This window comes from Haematobia irritans, chromosome 2 (genome assembly GCF_050003625.1).
Source record: "Haematobia irritans isolate KBUSLIRL chromosome 2, ASM5000362v1, whole genome shotgun sequence".
Lineage (NCBI taxonomy): Eukaryota > Metazoa > Arthropoda > Insecta > Diptera > Muscidae > Haematobia > Haematobia irritans.
In genome coordinates, this window is record NC_134398.1 from 42,666,036 (window position 1) to 42,686,134 (window position 20,099).

General features: G+C 34.4%; 1 protein-coding gene across 1 annotated transcript in view; it reads left to right on the forward strand.

Annotated features, from left to right (window-relative positions):
* LOC142224079 (uncharacterized) overlaps positions 1–16,732 on the forward strand; it is a 40,883-nt gene extending 24,151 nt beyond the window's left edge. The window contains exons 3-11 of the mRNA XM_075293889.1: positions 9,864–11,557; positions 11,620–11,697; positions 11,857–11,967; positions 12,034–12,294; positions 12,359–13,276; positions 13,353–13,928; positions 14,073–14,343; positions 14,560–16,241; positions 16,326–16,732. Of these exons, the coding sequence (XP_075150004.1) occupies positions 9,864–11,557; positions 11,620–11,697; positions 11,857–11,967; positions 12,034–12,294; positions 12,359–13,276; positions 13,353–13,928; positions 14,073–14,343; positions 14,560–16,241; positions 16,326–16,469 (5,735 nt within the window). The 3' untranslated portion in view covers positions 16,470–16,732. The remainder of the gene's footprint in view (positions 1–9,863; positions 11,558–11,619; positions 11,698–11,856; positions 11,968–12,033; positions 12,295–12,358; positions 13,277–13,352; positions 13,929–14,072; positions 14,344–14,559; positions 16,242–16,325) is intronic.
* The last annotated feature ends 3,367 nt before the right edge of the window (positions 16,733–20,099 follow it).

The following is a 20,099-nucleotide window of genomic DNA, read 5'->3' on the forward strand; positions in this document are numbered from 1 at the left end:
TTAACGTTTTCCAGGTCCGCCAGTAATCTGAAGCTATATGCCCCTAAAATTTATATGCCCCTAAATGCAGGACACTCACACATGAGGTGTTTAATTGATTCCTTTTCCTCCGCATCATGGCAGCTCATACAATAGTCATTATACTTCGCGCCATTAGTGTTGCAAAATCGCCTATCAGGCAGCGACCCATTATAGCAGATATCAGGAGTGATATCTGGCGTCTCGAGAACACTAGCATATCTAGTGTGCGGTTTAAGTTTAAATGGGGCCATATTTGCTTGGAGTCGTTACAACCCTTACAATTCTCCCATCGAACATTTGCCATCATGACAGCCTTCTCACGCAGTAATAGCTTGCAGGTAGCCAGAGACATACCAACAGATTCTAGTTCCCCTGGAATATGTAAAGTAGCCTTGCTAGCTCATCTGCTTCGCAGTTCCCCGGTATGTTCCTATGGGCACACTCAAAAAAATATCCTTCATCAAATTTGATGAAGCGTGTTCATCAACCCAGTTTCATCAAATTTGATGAAAAATTTCATCATATATATGAAATTTTCATCGATTTGAAGAAATTTTTGAGAAAAAATGATGAAAATGGTTCATAAACATTTCATCGCTTCATAAAAACGAGTCATCACTTCATCAAAATTTTCATAATCAAATTTGATGAAAAATTTCATAAGATGAATGAAATTTTCATAGATTTGAAGACATTTTTGAGATAAAATGATGAAAAAGTTTCATAAACTCTTCATCGCATCATAAAAACATTTCATCACTTCTTCATAACTTCATGGGAATGTTTCATCAACTCAATTTCAACAAATTTGATGAAAAGCTTCAACATTTATATGAAATTTTCAACTTGAGGAAATGTTTCATATATAACGTAGAAATAAATGTTGTCTTCAAAATTTGTCACATTTCCGTAATGTGATCAAATTTGAAGAAATGTTTTGTACGTTATATATGAAACATTTCTTCAAGTTGAAGAAATATTTTCATTAATTTCGCTCTGATTAAAGAAAATATTTCATAGTTAGTTAGAAATTTCATCAATTTTGAAGAAATATTTTGTAAACAATTTATGAACTATTTCATCAAATTGAAGAAATAATTTGGTTCTAATGAAAATATTACATTAATCCAATGAAATTTCTTCAATGTTGATGAAATGTTTCATAAATAATATATGAAATGTTTCATCAAATTGAAGAAATAATTTCAACTATTTGGCTCCAATGAAAATATTTCATTAATCCAATGAAATTTCTTCAATGTTGATGAAGTGTTTCATAAATTATATATGAAATGTTTCATCCAATTGAAGAACTAATTTCAACAATTTGGCTCCAATGAAAATATTTCATCAATCCAATGAAATTTCTTCAATATTGATGAAATGTTTCATAAATTATATATGAAATGTTTCATCAAATTGAAGAAATAATTTCAACAATTTGGCTCCAATGAAAATATTTCATCAATCCAATGAAATTTCTTCAATATTGATGAAATGTTTCATAAATTATATATGAAATGTTTCATCAAATTGAAGAAATAATTTCAACAATTTGGCTTCAATGAAAATATTTCATAGATTCAATGAAGTTTCATCAAAGTTGATGACATGCTTCATACATAATGTATGAAATGTTTTATCAAATTGAAGAAACAATTTTACTCTGATGAAACATTTCATAGACATTATGAAAATTCATCAAATTTGAAGAAACATTTCATATATTTTATATGAAACATTTCATCAAAATGAAGAAGTTTCATACATTATATGAAATGTGTCATATATTTTAAAAAATTTCTTCACAATTTATACGAATTTTTGATGAAAGTATACTTCAAATATGATGAAAAATCATCATTTTGAAGAAATTTCATAAATATTGATGAATAGCTTCATAAATATTGATGAACAGCTTCCTCAATATTGATGAAGAGGTTCATCAGTTTTGATGAAGTAATGTTCAAATTGATGAAGGGCTGCATCAAAATTGATGACGATAACTTCATCAATTTCTAAGAAGATTTCTTCAATTTGATGAAATATTTCATATCTCCGGATTTTGATGAAACGCATTTCATAGAATTGATGAAAAAATCATTGGAGCCAAATTAAGGAATTTTTTCATCAACTTGATGAAGAAATTCTTCAATTTGAAGAAGTGCAGGCACCCATATTAAGTGAATATTGTGCTGCTCAGCCATCTCATTGAGAGATTTGCGGCAGTCGATGGCCGTTTTCGAGTTGAGGAACACAGAGTCCAAGAATTTATTGCAGGTTGACTGTCTGAGTATATATTAATGCCAATATTGCTTGGAGCATTACTTCTCAGCCAATTCACCATTTCTCTTATTGCTAATATTTCAGCCTGAAAAACACGACAGTGATCAGGTAATCTTTTCGCTATTCGAAGTTCCAGATCTTTAGAGTATACTCTGAAACCCACTTGTCCGTCCAATTTGGAGCCATCAGTGTAGAAATCTATATATCTTTTATTCCACGGGGTCCGTGTCACTGTTGGGAATTAGAGTTTGAAACTTTTTGTCGAAAAGTGGTCTCGCCAAAGTGCAATCCACTACGTTAGGCACATCTGGCACATTGTGTGTGATAACTTACATCAAATTATTACTGTCATTGACATGTCTTCTTTACAAACAATATATATGTCCACTATTCAACCTTTTCAAAACTCAATATGAAAGCATTTTATTAAGCACATAAAATAATAACTACGATAAAAAAAAAAACAAATCTTTTATTTTACCATAAATAAAAGCACTGTGTCGCATAATAGATGTTATCGTTATTTACAATTCATTGTGGACAAACAATGTTGCAATTCTACCCAGCCACCTAAAGAGTAACTACATTGGAGCTAGATCAAAAAGCGGTCATTAATTAAAATTAAAACTTTGCACAAAAAAAAATTGAATTTATTTTCATATTTATGATTTCCTTAAAAAATTAATGGCGCATAAAAAACGAGGTTAACAATTATAAAGTGTCTCCATATGCATTTTTTTCTTTCGATATGAGCGTATGAATGAATGCCTTGTGAAAGTTATTAAGGTCATCATGGAAATTCTATGTGAAGAGCAATTACGTAAAAATAGGAGGGGCATATTTGCACTAACTTTAAGGGAAAAATAACGTACAGTGGATGGGAAAGGTAATATAGATATTTTGGATTTATGATAAATGCAGTGTAAAAATATGAATAGAGTTAATTTAGATTTTAAAAATTTAACGGAAACTACACACAAAAACAAATTTTCTGATTCAATTCTTCAATTAATTTCTGAATTGTCTTAGTATTTTTAGTTTGATTAACAATTGATTGTTTTAAATAAATTTTTAATCAAACAAAAATTTTCTATGGAAATAAAATTTTGATAAAATATTTCATTGAAATAGAATTTTGGTAAAATATTTTATAGATATAGAATTTTGAAAAAAATATGGAAACAAACTTTCTATAAAAATAACATTTTGACAAAATTTTCTATAGAAATAAAATTTTGATAAAATTTTCTATAGAAATAAAATTTTGACAAAATTTTCTATAGAAATAAAATTTTGACAAAATTTTCTATAGAAATAAAATTTTGACAAAATTTTCTATAGAAATAAAATTTTGACAAAATTTTCTATAGAAATAAAATTTTGACAAAATTTTGTAGAGAATAAAAGTTTTACAAAATTTTCTACTAATTAAATGTCTTTAAACTTTTTTAAGTTCTATAAATTAAATATCTTTAAAACTTTTAATTTTTTAAGATCTCCCTTATTATACCCTCCACCATAGGATGGGGGTTATATTAACTTTGTCATTCCGTTAGGTTAGATTAGGTTATGTGGCAGCCCGATGTATCAGGCTCACTTAGACTATTCAGTCCATTGTGATACCACAGCGGTGAACTTCTCTCTTATCACTGAGTGCTGCCCGATTCCATGTTAAGCTCAATGACAAGGGACCTCCTTTTTATAACCGAGTCCGAACGGCGTTCCACATTCCAGTGAAACCACTTAGAGAAGCTTTGAAACCCTCAGAAATGTCACCAGCAGTACTGAGGTGGGATAATCCACCGCTGAAAAACTTTTTGGTGTTCGGTCGTAGCAGGAATCGAACCCACGACCTTGTGTATGCAAGGCGGGCATGCTAACCATTGCACCACGGTGGCTCCCGTTTGTAACACATCGAAATATTGCTATAGGACCCCATAAAGTATATATATTCTGGTCGTGGTGTAATTCTGAGTCGATCTGAGCATGTCCGTCCGTCTGTTGATATCACGCTAACTTCCCAACGAAACAAGCTGTCGACTTGAAACTTGGCACAAGTAGTTGTTATTGATGTAGGTCAGATGGTATTGCAAATGGGCCATATCGGTCCACTTTTACATATAGCCCCCATATAAACGGACCCCCAAATTTGAATTATAATATGGGGGTCGCTTATATGGGGGCTATATACAATTATGAACTTGATATGGACCAATTTTTGTATGATTGGGGATCGATTTATCTGAGGGCTATATATAACTATAGACCGATATGGACCTAGTTAGGCATAGTTGTTAACGGCCATATACTAGCACAATGTACCAAATTTCAACTGACTCGGATGAAATTTGCTCCTCCAAGAGGCTCCAAAACCAAATCTCGGGATCGGTTTATATGGGGGCTATATATCGGGTCGACTCAGAATTTCACCTCAGGTCGACTCAGAATTTCACCACGACCCAGAATATATATACTTTATGGGGTCTTAAAGCAATATTTCGATGTGTTACAAACGGAATGACAATGTTAGTATACCCCCATCCTATGGTGGAGGGTATAAAAACTGTTTTTGACAAAATTTTCTATAGAAATAAAATTTTGACATTTTCTTTAGAATTAAAATTTTAAAAAATTTTCTGTAGAAATAAAATTGTGACAAAATTTACAATCGAAATAAAATTTTGACAAAACTTTCTATACAAATAAAATTTTGACAACATTTTTATTTCTATAGAAAATTTTGTTTAGGAAATTTTATTTCTATAGAATATTTTGTTACAATTTTATTTCAATTGTAAATTTTGTCACAATTTTATTTCTATTGAAAATGTTAATAAAGTTTAAGTTCTATAGATAATTTTGTCAAAAGTTTATTTCTATACAAAATTTTGTCAAAATTGTATTTCTATAGAACATTTTGTCAAAATTTTATTTCTATGGAAAATTTTTACAAATTTTATTTCTATAGAAAATTTTTGTTAAAATTTTATTTCTATGGAAAATTTTGTTTAATTTTTTTTCTATAGAAATAAAATTTCGCAAGCCAAAATTTTATTTTTATAGAAAATTTTGTCAAAGTTTTATTTTTATAGAAAATTTTTACAAAATTTTATTTCTATAGAAAAATTTTACAAAATTTTATTTCCATAGAAAATGTTTACAAAATTTTATTTCTATAGAAAATGTTTACAAAATTTTATTTCTGTAGAAAATTTTGTCAAAATTGAATTTCTATGAAAAAATGTTGTCAACATTTTATTTCTATAGAAAATTTTTGCAAAATTGTATTTCTATAGAAAATTTTTGCAAAATTTTATTTCTATAGAAAATTTTGTACAATTTTATTTCTATAGAAAATTTTTGCAAAATTTTATTTCTATAGCAAATTTTGTCGAAATTTTATTTTTGTCAACATTTTATTTCTATAGAACATTTGCAAAATCTATCAAAACATCAAAAATTCTGCCAATTTATTGGTGGAAATCTTGCAACTGTGGCAACCGTGCTTCTTGAGCCTCATAGAAGAACAAACATCGTCCGATCTGTGTGAAATTTTGTGTGCGATGTCAGTATATCCCTCTCGACTAACATTCGAAAATTGGCCCATATGGGAGCTTATTTTTATAACCACCACTGTAATACCTGGAACCTCTGAGTTAGAAATTTTCATCGAATTTAGTTGAAATTCTACATTTAATGCCGCTGTCCGATTTTTGTATAACAATATCGTGTTTTTCATTGTAAGGGGATTCCTCACTTTCTTATACAGACATACAGATAGTTATTTACTCTCATATTAAGGAATGTAAACCAATCATTCTTTTTAGCTCGATTTAAAAGGTTATCCTTTACAACCGTGGCTTGAACCCTATTTATAAGCAAGATTGGCATTTGATCTAGGGGCCCAGCTATTCGTTGCATTTCCATAATGGCAATCGTTGGCAAATTTGTTAAGAACATTTTTTAAAATTTTAATCAAAGTCTTTTTGTGCATTTGGTTACCAAGCATATGGCTCCGTCCATATGTGTCCTAAAATCATCTGTGTGTTAAAAAGAAATAAATTCTATTTATTTCGTAATGTTATGGTGTCAATACTATGCAACAAATTGATTGGAATTGCTTGTTAAACTAACTCAATCTACGTCATTCACTCTTTGATAGACTAGACTTTTTCACCATTGAGACCAAGGAGAATACTCGATTGAAATAGAGGAGAAAGCAAGCCGAGGACATACAATTAATAAAAAAATTGTCCCATTGATGGCAGTATTAAGGCTACAATGATGGAATTGTACACTGAAAAAAATATTGTCGTGAGGTTAAAGATTTCATGTCTTTAAAATACGATTGCAAATTTTGCTTAGCATAGAAGACGCATTTCTCTAATATAAAGTTTTTTTCCTTGTCCAAAAGTCGATAAACTTTTCAGTGAAGTCGTATTGTCCTTATAGTTAAGTGATTTCACTTAAAAATGTTTGGGCTAAAGTCAACTTGACTTTAATAATTCAGAAAAATTCTTTAAATTTAATGAAATTGTCATTAAATTTGTTGTCGTTTTGCATCTTGACTATAAAGCAAAAAATCGTTCAAATATAGGACAAGTTTTTCAAAACTTTATTTTAAAGACATTTTTTACTTGAAACGTAGAATAATTCCTAGTGGAAGTCGAGTCTTAATTTGGAAAATAAAGTTGTCGTTAACTCGTTTTTAAAGGACTTTGATAGCATATGAAGAAAAAAAGCTGAGAAACCGAAAAATTAAAATTTGCTTCCTAGAAGCAAGTACACAAAACCCAAATTTAAAAGAGAATTGTGTCTTAAAAGTATCCTTACTTGTATTCTCCGCTTCTTTGGCTCGGAATCAATACCAAATTTTTTAAAGTAAAGACAAAATCTTTGGAACCGGGCATGCTTTTTTTTCAGTGTACGTATATGGCTCGAGTTTTTGATTATCACGCACGTCATTAATTGGAGAAAGTGTTGGTTGGTTGAAAAAGGAATATTTTTCATTCGATTAGAACAGCATACACTGAAATAAATTTAATAAATGATTCAGATAAATAATTTTGTCATTCCTCAGAATAGAAAAGTACCCATTTCTTGGGTTGCTCTGCAATACTATCTTCTTTATTTAGCATATCAGAAGAATTTTGTCAAAATTTTATTTGTAAAGAAAATGTTGTCAAAATTTTATTTCTATAGAAAATTTTGTCAAATTTTATTTCTATAGAAAATGTTGTCAACATTTTATTTCTATAGAAAATTTCATTTGTCATTTTAGTGTTGTTACGGTCAAAGTTTTACTTCTGTAGAAAATTTTATTTCTATAGCAAATTTTGGCAAAAATTTTATTTCTATAGGAAATTTTATCATCAAATGTTGTTATTTCTATAGAAAATTTTGTCAAAATTTTATTTCTATAGAAAATTTCGTCAAAATTGTATTTCTATAGACAATTTTGTCAAAATTTTATTTCTATAGAAAATTATGTCAAAATTTGATTTCTATAGAAAATTTTGTCAACATTTTGTTTCTATAGAAAATTTTATAAACATTTGATGTCTATAGCAAATTTTCTCAAAATTTTATTTCTACAGAAAATTTTGTCAAAATTTTATTTCTATAGAAAACTTCGTCAAAATTTTATTTCTATAGACAATTTTGTCAAAATTTTATTTCTATAGACAATTTTGTCAAAATTTTATTTCTATAGAAAATTTTATTTCTATAGAAAAGTTTGTCAAATTTTATTCCAATAGAAAATGTTGTCAAAATTTTATTTCTATAGAAGATTTTGTCAAAATTTTGTTTCTAAAGAAAATTTGGCAGTTTATTAAACCCAACAAAAACCACACTTGAACCCTCCGAAAAAAGGTTTTACATTGATAGACGGCTTATGCCGAAATAAATTCGAAACAAACATATCTCTTTTCCTATGCCACTGTCAAATCATCGATTTGAATTCACATGGCTGGGTTTATTTTGAGCGTGCCTCCTCTTCTTTTTCCATTATTTCTATAGAAAATTTCATTTGTCATTTTGGTGTTGTTACGGTCAAAATTTTATTTCTGTAGAAAATTTTATTTCTATGTCAAATTTTGGCAAAAATTTTATTTCTATAGAAAATTTCGTCAAAATTGTATTTCTATAGACAATTTTATGAAAATTTTAATTCTATAGAAAATTATGTCAAAATTTGATTTCTATAGAAAATTTTGTCAAAATTGTATTTCTATAGAAAATTTTGTCAAAATTGTATTTCTATAGAAAATTTTGTCAAAATTTTATTTCTATAGAAAAGTTTGTCAAATTTTATTTCAATAGAAAAAAAATTTTGTTTCTAAAGAAAATTTGGCAAAATTATATTTCTAAAGAAAATTTTCTCAAAATTTTATTTCTATACAAATAAATTGTTCTCAAAATTTTGTGAAAATTTTATTTCTATAGAAAATTGTATCAACATTGTATTTCTATTGAAAATTTTTTCGAAATGTTATTTCTATACAAATAAAATGTTCTCAAAATTTTATGTCTATAGAAAATTTTGTCAAAATTTTATTTCTAAAGAAAATTTTGTCAAAATTTTATTTATATAGAAAAATTCTATTTCTATAGCAAATTTTCTCAAAAATTTGTTTGTAAGAAAAATTTCTCTAAATTTTATTTCTATAGAAAATTTTTGCAAAATTTTATTTCTATAGAAAATGTTTGCAAAATTTTATTTCTGTAGAAAATTTTGTCAAAATTGTATTTCTATAGAAAATTTCGTCAAAATTGTATTTCTATAGACAATTTTGTCAAAATATTATTTCTAACATATAGAAAATTTTGGAAAAATTTTGTTGTTATATAAATTTTTTGCAAAATTTTGTTGCTATAGAAAATTTTGTCAAAGTTTTAGTTATATATATAGAAAACTTTATCAAAATTCTATTTCTATAGCAAATTTTCTGAAAATTTTATTTGAGAAAATGTTCTCAAAATTTTATTTCTATAGAAAATTTCATTTGTCATTTTGGTGTTGTTATGGTCAAAATTTTATTTCTGTAGAACATTTTATTTCTATAGCAATTTTTCTCAAAATTTTATTTCTATAGAAAATTTTATAAAAATTTTTTTCTATAAAAAATTTTGTCAAAATTTTATTTTTATAGAATTTTTTGTCAAAATTTTATTTCTATAGAAAATTTTGTCAAAATGTGATTTTTAGAAAAAATTTTGTAAAAATTTTATTTCTATAGAAAATTTTGTAAGAATTTTATTTCTATAGAAAATTTTGTCAAAATTTTGTTTGTATAGAAAAATTTGTTAGAATTGTATTTCTATAGAAAATTTTGTCAAAATTTTGTTAATATAGAAAATTTTTGCAAATACTTGTTGCGAACATATAGAAAATTTTATCAAAATTTTATTTCTATAGAAAATTTTATCAAAATTTTATTTCTATAGAAAATTTTGTAAAAATTGTATTTCTATTGAAAATTTTGTAAAAATTGTATTTCTCTAGAAAAAATTTTTATTCTATTTCTTTTATAACGTTCGTTTTTCTTTTCCAGAAACCTATGTGGATTTAATTAAAGAATTCGGTCTGCCCGACTTACCGCCCGGGATAAAAGCTGTACCCGGCATGTGTGGTGAAGAGAAGAACGCGTATCAAGTTCATGATTCACCAGCTTATGCCATTACCAAAGATGCTATTCTCACAGTACAAACATCAGCGATTTTTCCCAATGGATTTCCATCGGACTTTTCCATTGTCTTAGGTGTTCGTAACGAACGTTCGAATCAAACTAGAGCTCCCTTATTCACCATATATTCGGATGAAAGTGAAGAGGTGTTATCGCTTAGCATTGGACCTGAAATCCGATTCAGTTACGAACAAATCGATGCTGGATTCAATCAACACAATGAAATTAACTTTGGAATTGGTATTAGCGATAGGTCTTGGCATCGAATTGGTTTGAGTGTCAAAGGAACGTCGGCTACTTTAAATTTGGATTGCTCGAAACAGGTGACGAGAAGAGTGGAACGTTCTTTGGGAAGTTCAATAGCTACTAATGGGTTAATTTTAACTGGAGTACAAATGAGCAACGATGATGGTTTCTTTATTGGTGATGTTCAAATGATGTCTATATGGGATACTCCAGCGGCTGGCTATGAAGTGTGTACGAAATATATGCCCGAGTGCTACGATGACTTGGCCGAATTTGGCTTAGGTAGTTTCGAAAGTGGTGGAAGTGTTCAAATATCAGCTATTGGTGGAGGAGGCATACATACATCTGGAAGTATGGGTGGGGGAAGTATACACACATCAGGATCTGCAAGTGGTGGAAGTTTTCATACATCTGGAAGTAGGAGTGGTGGAAGCACTCACTCTTCTGGAAGTAGGAGCAGTGGAAGCAGCCACTCTTCTGGAAGTAGGAGTGGTGGAAGTATTCACACATCTGGAAGTATGGGAGGTGGAAGTATTCACACATCTGGAAGTATGGGCGGAGGAAGTATTCACACATCTGGAAGTATGAGCGGCGGCAATCTCCACATTTCCGGTGGCGGCATAGACATTCACACAGCTCAAGGTATGACAAGCGGCGGAAGTCATAGTTCAGGTGGTGTAGTTATTGGAGGCGAAATCCTAGAAGGAGGTGCCATATCAGGTGGCACGATTATAACTGGAAGCCAAACCTCTGGTGGTATGCTTAATGGGGGAAGTAATAATATATCAAGTGGCATTACAAACTCTGGGTCCATGGGTGTTCACATATCTGGTGATGGTAGTGATACTAGAGGTCCAACGACATCGAATGAACTTGACGTGAATGGTGGGCTAATCGATATAGATTTTGGCAATGAAATCGATTCCAGCGAATTGAACGGCATGGAAAACGAACCGGATATCTATTCCGACGAATTAGGTGCTGAACAAATACGACCAAAAAACGATACATCAACGAAAAAACCCAAAAAGAAAAATAAACCAGCAAAAAATGCCAAAGACGGTAACTCTCCCGATATATCCGGGTCGACAAATAACGATTTAGATGGTACTATGGGAAACGAAGGATATAATACGACATCAGTATTAGGAAGGCCTTCAGAGTCCGGAGGACAGCCATGCTATCCAGGTCCTAGAGGTTATACAGGTGTTCCGGGACCACCAGGTGAAAGAGGATCTAAAGGAGAACCAGGACGTGATGGCTTGCCTGGAACAGATGGTATACAAGGTCCACCGGGTCATGTTTTCGTAGTACCGGTAAGATAAAATGAGTTATGTAGTTATTCTTTAATTCAAAAATTCCGATATTTCTTTCGCAGACTTCATCGGGCAGTGGTAATGAAAAAGGCCCTGATAATCAAGCAGAAGCGATTCGGCAAATGATAGCGCAACATATGGTGAGTTATAGACTCAAAGAAAAAATAATTTGTAATTCTATATATTAAAAGTAGGAAAGATTTCATTACAATAACGAAAAATTTCATTGTATTTAAGAATAATATCCATGTTTTTAAAAATAATATTCATAATTATTTAATTATCTCCCTTTCCCCTAGATGGCACTTCGTGGTCCCGAGGGTCCTATGGGTTTAACTGGTCCTCCGGGACCACCTGGTCTTACTGGGCCCCAAGGACAAAAGGGCGAACCTGGAGATGCTGGAGAACCAGTAAGTCTTTACGTGGCCAATTCTATCTAAGTGGTTAATTTCATTTAGAATATTTATCTGCGACAGGGATTGAGAGGATTACGTGGACCTACAGGACCCCAAGGAAGAGAAGGTCGACGGGGACGTTCTGGTCGAGATGGTGAACGTGGGCCCCAAGGCCCTCAAGGGTCCAAGGGGGAGGTGGGGCCCATGGGTGTTATGGGCATTCCAGGGGAAAAAGGTCATCGAGGAGTACCCGGTCAGAGAGGTGAAAAAGGACAACAAGGTATAGAAGGTCATCCAGGCGAAGATGGACCTCCAGGTTTACCCGGTCTACCTGGTGAATTGGTATGTGAAAACAAAACTTAAAATAGTGTGCTAGGAGATCCCATTTGAATCGTTGTTTCTATAGGGCCCTCGAGGATTTCCCGGTCCCCGTGGCTTTCCGGGGCCAACAGGCAATCCTGGACCTCAAGGTAATGAAGGACAAAATGGTCCCAAAGGTAACGTAGGCCCAACCGGTCAACCTGGACCTCCTGGACAACAAGGTCCTTCCGGTCCACCTGGCTCACCAGGACCACAAGGAAAAACAGGTCCCTCCGGAATACCAGGACCTAGTGGAAAACCTGGCTTACCTGGTCTACCAGGTGCTGATGGTGCTCCAGGAGTTGCTGGTACTCCTGGATTAACGGGCGCAAAGGGAGATCAAGGTATGCAAGGGTCACAAGGTCCTGTAGGATTTCCTGGACCAAGAGGTTCGAAAGGTGATGATGGACCACGAGGACCCACGGGTGATAAAGGTGATGCTGGAGATCGTGGTATGGATGGTGAAAAAGGTGATATGGGTCCCCCAGGTGAAAGAGGGCAAGCAGGTGCAGCAGGCTCTCCTGGTCCAGAGGGTCCCGAAGGTCCAAAAGGTTTTGAGGGGCCTAGGGGTGAAACTGGTCCACCGGGACCTACGGGTGAAAAGGGTAAGCAAGGTCCCCAAGGATTCCAGGGCTATCCTGGACCTTCTGGCGATAAAGGTGATAAAGGCGCTACTGGCACCACGGGCCCTGCTGGTATGAAAGGAGAACGTGGTCCTCAAGGACCAAGTGGAGAGCGTGGAGAAATGGGTCCAAGAGGTTTTCGAGGTTCCAGGGGAAGGAGAGGCAGTGACGGCAGTCCGGGACCCAAAGGTGATTCAGGCCAGCCAGGTCCCCCAGGGCCACAAGGAGAAAATGGTCCTCAAGGTGCTGAAGGCCCCAGGGGTTTTATTGGTATGCCCGGTAATCCCGGAGCTGATGGAAAACCTGGACCAGCTGGTCCTCCAGGAGAAAGAGGTCAACCGGTAAGCGTTAGCATTTCTAAAAAGAGAAAAGTAAATTAATTTGTAAAACTTATCTTAATATTAATCCTTCCTAAAGGGTGAACCTGGTAAGCCTGGTCCCATGGGTGAAGCTGGTGTTATTGGTCCTCGTGGAGCCCCCGGTGAAATGGGTCCCATCGGTGAGCCTGGTATACCCGGTCTTCCAGGTCAACCTGGCGAAGCTGGATTACCAGGAGAGTCTGGTAAAGAAGGTCCACCTGGACCCCCTGGTCCAATGGGTAATCAGGGCCCTCAGGGTGCCACTGGTCTGCCTGGATTCCCAGGTGAAAGAGGTCATCAAGGTCAACCTGGATTGCCTGGTCTAAAAGGAGAGCAAGGTGTTATGGGTGCTCCTGGTTTGCGAGGAGACAAAGGACAGGCTGGAAGTCCTGGACAATTGGGTCCACCCGGACCACCAGGAAACGCAGGACCACCTGGCAATCCTGGGGCTCCCGGTGCTAAAGGCGAAGTTGGTGAAAAAGGTCCCATGGGTCCCCATGGAAGAGATGGAACACCCGGTCTAAGAGGTCTACCGGGACCACCAGGACCCCAAGGTACCCCTGGCGAAGATGGTGACAAAGGTGATGCTGGCATTCCTGGAGAAAAGGGTCTTAAGGGAAATCAAGGAGAACAGGTATGTATTATACCAATGCACTCAGAAGTCGATTTCATGCTTATATGCTTGCAAATTGCAGTAATTCCTAAATCGGGAACGGGGCAATTTATTAATGATTTTTAGATATATCGTTTAATAACACATAATTTTTGTTGGTTTTAGGGTCCAATTGGTTCAGCTGGTCCCCAAGGACCTAGAGGAGAGTCTGGCACTCCTGGTACTCCTGGAGAGAAAGGTCCACCAGGTGAACAAGGGCACAGAGGTATAAAAGGCGAGGATGGAAAGCAGGGTATTCAAGGATTGCCGGGTAAACCAGGCTTGCAAGGTTTACCAGGTCCCGCTGGTGTTAAAGGGGAACGAGGTGATGACGGTCTAATGGGACCTGTAGGACCACCTGGTCCTCCAGGAGATCAAGGAAGAAGAGGACCAAAAGGTAAGTCTATGGTTTCTGCACTCGTTTTTTTTTTGAAACAGCTGTACTATTCCTCCTCTCCCAAAAAGTAATTTACGTGCAGGAAAGCCTTTTCGACAAACTCTTTCGCTGAGTGAGAAGAGAGGGAGAAATTGTAATACAAGACGTGATGTTGGCAAAACTAACGAATATATTGGCATCGGTATTGATATTTATTATCTTCTCTTATGTTTTCAGGAGCTCATGGTCATCAAGGTAAACCCGGCCAGCGAGGACCCACAGGACTTACTGGAGCTGATGGACCGCAAGGACCTCCTGGCCCCGTAGGACCCATGGGTAAAGAAGGAGAGAAAGGCGCAATAGGCCCAAAAGGTGAGGAAGGAAAATCTGGTCCTATAGGTGCTCCTGGAAAGCAAGGCATTCAGGGTCTGGAAGGACCAAAGGGTGATATGGGCCCAAGAGGTTTCCCCGGAGCAAGGGGTGAGCCAGGTTTAATTGGTCCCAAAGGTGATGTGGGTCCCGAAGGTGAAGATGGTAAGCCAGGAGAACCAGGTCCTCCTGGTGAGCAAGGTCCTGAGGGTAGAATAGGTGAAAATGGTCCTCCAGGAAAGCAAGGCCCAGAAGGACCAGCAGGCATGCAGGGACCAGCTGGTCCCCAAGGTGAAAAAGGAGAAAAGGGTGATTTAGGATTAATTGGCCCGATTGGTATGTCTGGTCCACCAGGGCCTGCAGGTCTTCAAGGGCCCCCAGGCTCGAGAGGTCCACCGGGTATAGTAGGTGAAACTGGCTTGCCCGGTCCGGCGGGCGTAGAAGGCAAAGAAGGAAAGATTGGTTTGCCTGGGGCAATGGGTCCCAAAGGAGATCGCGGTCGAAGAGGACCTAAAGGTCATCGTGGTGAACTGGGTATGGTTGGTATGAAAGGTGAGCAAGGCGAGAAAGGAGATAGAGGTTTACGAGGCCCTCAAGGACCTGAAGGTCTTAAGGGAGATCCCGGGCCAATGGGTCCCATTGGCCCCAAAGGCAATGATGGTCCTCCCGGTTTACCAGGAATGCATGGACCCACTGGTCCAAAAGGTGTAGAAGGTCGTGCCGGCAATAAGGGAGATATAGGACCACCTGGACCTCCTGGCGCCCCAGGAGCTCCTGCAGAAGCTCCAATGATCCCTCCAGATTTACTCTTCCAAATGCAACAATACTCCTCAACCAAAGCAGAGACAAGACGACGCCGAGATGTTGACATGTCTGCGCTTGATGAAGAAGACGACTTTAACGAGTTAATGGGAGTAATGTCAGCTCCAAGTCAAAAGTCCAATGAAGATCGTAAGAAACCAAAACGTAAGAAGAAGAAGAACAAAGTAGAGTTACCAGAAGCTTCGGATAAAATCGTTGATATGTACAATGCCATCTACACAATGCGTCAGGAAATGGACCGGATACGTAAACCCACGGGAACTCAAGACAATCCAGGTCGCACGTGCCGCGATCTACACTATGCCCATCCACAATTTGAAGACGATTGGTATTGGATTGATCCCAATGGTGGTATGCCAGATGATGCCATCCATGTTTATTGCAATATGACCAACAGTGGAGAGACCTGTATATATCCTGATGTTCATACTTCGGAAATGCCTTTGGTCCCATGGAAATATGCAGGTGAAAACCAATGGTTCTCCAAAATTCAGGGAGGCTCGAAAATAACCTATGATGGAGTAGGAGGAGTACAATTATCCTTCCTGAAATTATCATCACAGGAAGTATCACAGAATTTCACCTACTATTGTCGCAACTCGGTTGCCTGGTATGATCGAGCCAAGGCCAGTCACGAGAAGGCTTTAACATTTTTGGGTGATAATGAAATGGAAATAACCCATAATGGTACAGCGATCAAACCGGAAGCGGTGAAAGATGAATGTGCGGTAAGTTGGCATACAGGAATGGGAGTTGAATGAGCACAATGAGATTTATGAGAGTTTTTTATTTGTTCCTTCTCCCTTTTGCAGAATCACTATTCCACAGGATCTACTACACTGGTAATAAAAACCAAACGTTTAAATTATTTGCCCATCAGTGATTTCCTGCCCTTGGACTATGCTAAAGAAAATCAAGCTTTTGGCTTTAAAGTGGGCCCAGCATGCTTCAAGTGATAACGTTAGTTTTCCAATTTGCAAACTCTGTATGCCAAAGTTTTGTTGTGTTGTATAGTTAGTTCACTGCCATATATATATATATATATATATATATATATAGAGTGTGTCATTTATATTTTATTCTAAATTTTAAGGAGTTTTTGTTTAAGTGTACCTTCTAAGCTGAGAGAGTCTTCTATGTTATAAGGAACTTTTTTTTAGTTAAAAAAAATTAGAACAACAATTTTAAATATAATTAATGAAATATTGTTTTTATAGAATTTGAGTTTATTTTTATAATGAATGAAGTTTGAAATTAGTCGGCATCCGATCGACGACCTGGACGGACATATTTTTATATCCTCCACCATAGGATAGGGGGTAGGTTAGGTAAGGTGGCAGCCCGATGTATCAGGCTCACTTAGACTATTCAGACCATTGTGATACCACAGTGGCGAAGTTCTCTCTTATCACTGAGTGCTGTCCGATTCCATTTTTAGCTCAATTACAAGGGTCCTCCTTTTTATAGCCGAGTCCGAACGGTGTTCCACTTTGCAGTGAAACCACTTAGATAAGCTTTGAAACACCCAGAAATGTCACCAGCATTACTGAGGTGGGACAATCCTTCGCTGAAAAACTTTTTGATGTTCGGTCGAAGAAGGCATTGAACCCACGACATTGTGTATGCAAGATGGTCATGCTAACCATTGCACCACAGTGACTCCCAAGGATGGGGCCATATCAACTTTGTCATTCCGTTTGTAACACATCGAAATATTGGTCTCAGACTCCATAGAATATATAAATAATCTGGATCGTGGTAAAATTCTGAGTCGATCTAGCGATGTCCGTCCGACCATATGTTAAGATCACGCCAATTTCCGAACGAAACAAGCTATCGACTTTACGCTTGGCACAAGTATTTGTTATTGACGTAGGTCGGATGGTGGTGCAAATGGGCAATATCGGACTATGTTTAGGTTAGTCCCCACATAAATCGTCCCCAAATATTTGGCATGCGCAGCTTCTAGGAGGAGAACATTTTAACCCGATGCGGTTGAAATCTATCAAGAGTTAAAAGTAAAAGTCAATAGAAGACCTTTTGACATTTTTTTTAAAAAATGCCAAAATCGACTTTTCCAAATTTGAAAATAGTCAGAATTCCGATATCCGAAGTTTACAAAAGTGGTATGTGAGAGTTAGCTCTTTTAAAGCTAAAAAATTATGGAATGGCGAAGTAGTGACGTAAGAAACTCACATTTCAATAATCGTAAAAGCTTTCAAAAAGTGGAAAATTTTACAATTTTCCAAAAATCCGAAAAGTCGACTATGTAGGCGACGATTTTTTAATATTTTGAAAAAGCCTCTTTTAATGGTGAAACTTCATCAAAAAAAAAACGACGTAATGATTAAAAAAAATCCACATTTCAATAATCCCAAAAGTTTTTAAAACTTCGAAAAATCTAATTTTTCACTTTCGAAAATTTCGGAATGTCGAAAATGTTGACGATTTTTGTTATTATAATATATATTTGCATTTTGTGTTTTATACATGACGCAAATTTGTCAAGAGTTCAAAGTCGTATTTTCTATAAATATAAAAGTTCAAAGAAGACTTTTTGGAATTTTTTAAAAAAGACCCAAAATCGACTTCTCAAAATTTAAAAACTAAAGTTCGAATTCCGAAAACCGAATTTTACAAAAGTGGAATGTAAGAGTTAACTCTTTTAATGCTGAAACTTTATCAAAAAAAAAAAAAAAAAACGACGTAGTTATTAAAAAAAACCCACATTTCAATAATCGCAAAAGTTTTTAAAAATTCGGAGAATCAAATTTTCCACTTTTCGAAAATTTCGGAATGTCGAAAATGTTGACGATTTGTTGTAACATATTAAAAAAAGTATTTCTTTACTACAATTTGAATGGGACGCATTTTGTTTATTATACATGACACATTTTTTAAAGTCGACTTTTTCATTTTAAAAAAAGTCGAATTTTTCACATTTAAAAAAGATAAAGAAATGAGTTTTCTAATTTTTGAAGAAGAAAAAAAATTAAAAAGTCGACTTTTCCATAAAATCTTTAAAAAATCCGTAAGCCAACTTTTCAAAATTTTTAAAACATCGAAAAATTTACTTTTTTTCAAATTTTCCAGATTATTTCAATTAAAGAAAATTAAAGCCAATTTTTTCAAAATTTAAAAAAAAATTGCAAATGTGAAAAAAATTTAATTGGTGAACAAGTTATCGACAAATTTTAAAATAATATTTAAATTTTCAAAAAAATCTACTTTTCCAACACCCAGAAAAAAGGGGCTCTAATGCCAACTGAACTTTATTTTTGTTCATGAAGATTAGTTGATTTTTGTTAAATTTTGCACAATATAAGTTCCTTATTTGAATAATTTTTTGCTAACTTTAATGACGTGAACTAAAAATAAGAAAAAATGTTGTATATAAATATAGTGTACAATTATACTAAAAAATAAATTAGTTCATATTTTCCTAAAATGGCAGAAGTTTGGTTAAATTGAGTTCATAAATCTCTCAAATGAGTAAATTTTACTAAAATTGTAGCTGTCTCGAACTTCGTACAGCGCTAAAGACATTTTAACAATTTTTAAATCCAATTTTTTCTTCCAACATATGAAATTTTCTTAAACAACAGAAAAAAATTAATTATTTTTAAAAAATTTTCTTCAATTTGACAAAAAGTATTAACTTATTTGTAACATGTTACAATTAGAAAACTATTTTAGTTAAAATTTTCTAAAATAAACCTACATTTTCTTCCACGGTGGGGTCACTTTTTTTGGGTGAAGTTTCAAAAAATTCTTTTTCAATACTTACAATACAAGTCGAAAGGCAAAATTTTCAAATTTTTATAAAAGCAAACAAAAAATTATAATATTGATAAGTCAACTTTTCTACAATTCTTTTTTAATTAAAAAAGTAAAAAATCGAATTTTCAAATTTCTAAAAAAAAAGAAAATTAAAATTATTTTTTTTTTCAAAAATTTGAAAAGTCGATTTTTCAACCTTTGCGAAATTTCCTCAAAATTCGAAAATGTTGACTTTTTAAGTTTTTGCACAATTTAAAAAATAGATTCCTAATTTTTTTAATTAAAAAACAAGTATATACAGCAGTAAGTTCGGCCAGGCCGAATCTTAAATACCAACCACCATGAACCAAATAAAGGGTGATTTGTTAAGAGCTTGATAACTTTTTAAAAAAAAAAAAACGCATAAAATTTGCAAAATCTCATCGGTTCTTTATTTGAAACGTTAGATTGGTCCATGACATTTACTTTTTGAAGATAATTTCATTTAAATGTTGACCGCGGCTGCGTCTTAGGTGGTCCATTCGGAAAGTCCAATTTTGGGCAACTTTTTCGAGCATTTCGGCCGGAATAGCCCGAATTTCTTCGGAAATGTTGTCTTCCAAAGCTGGAATAGTTGCTGGCTTATTTCTGTAGACTTTAGACTTGACGTAGCCCCACAAAAAATAGTCTAAAGGCGTCAAATCGCATGATCTTGGTGGCCAACTTACCGGTCCATTTCTTGAGATGAATTGTTCTCCGAAGTTTTCCCTCAAAATGGCCATAGAATCGCGAGCTGTGTGGCATGTAGCGCCATCTTGTTGAAACCA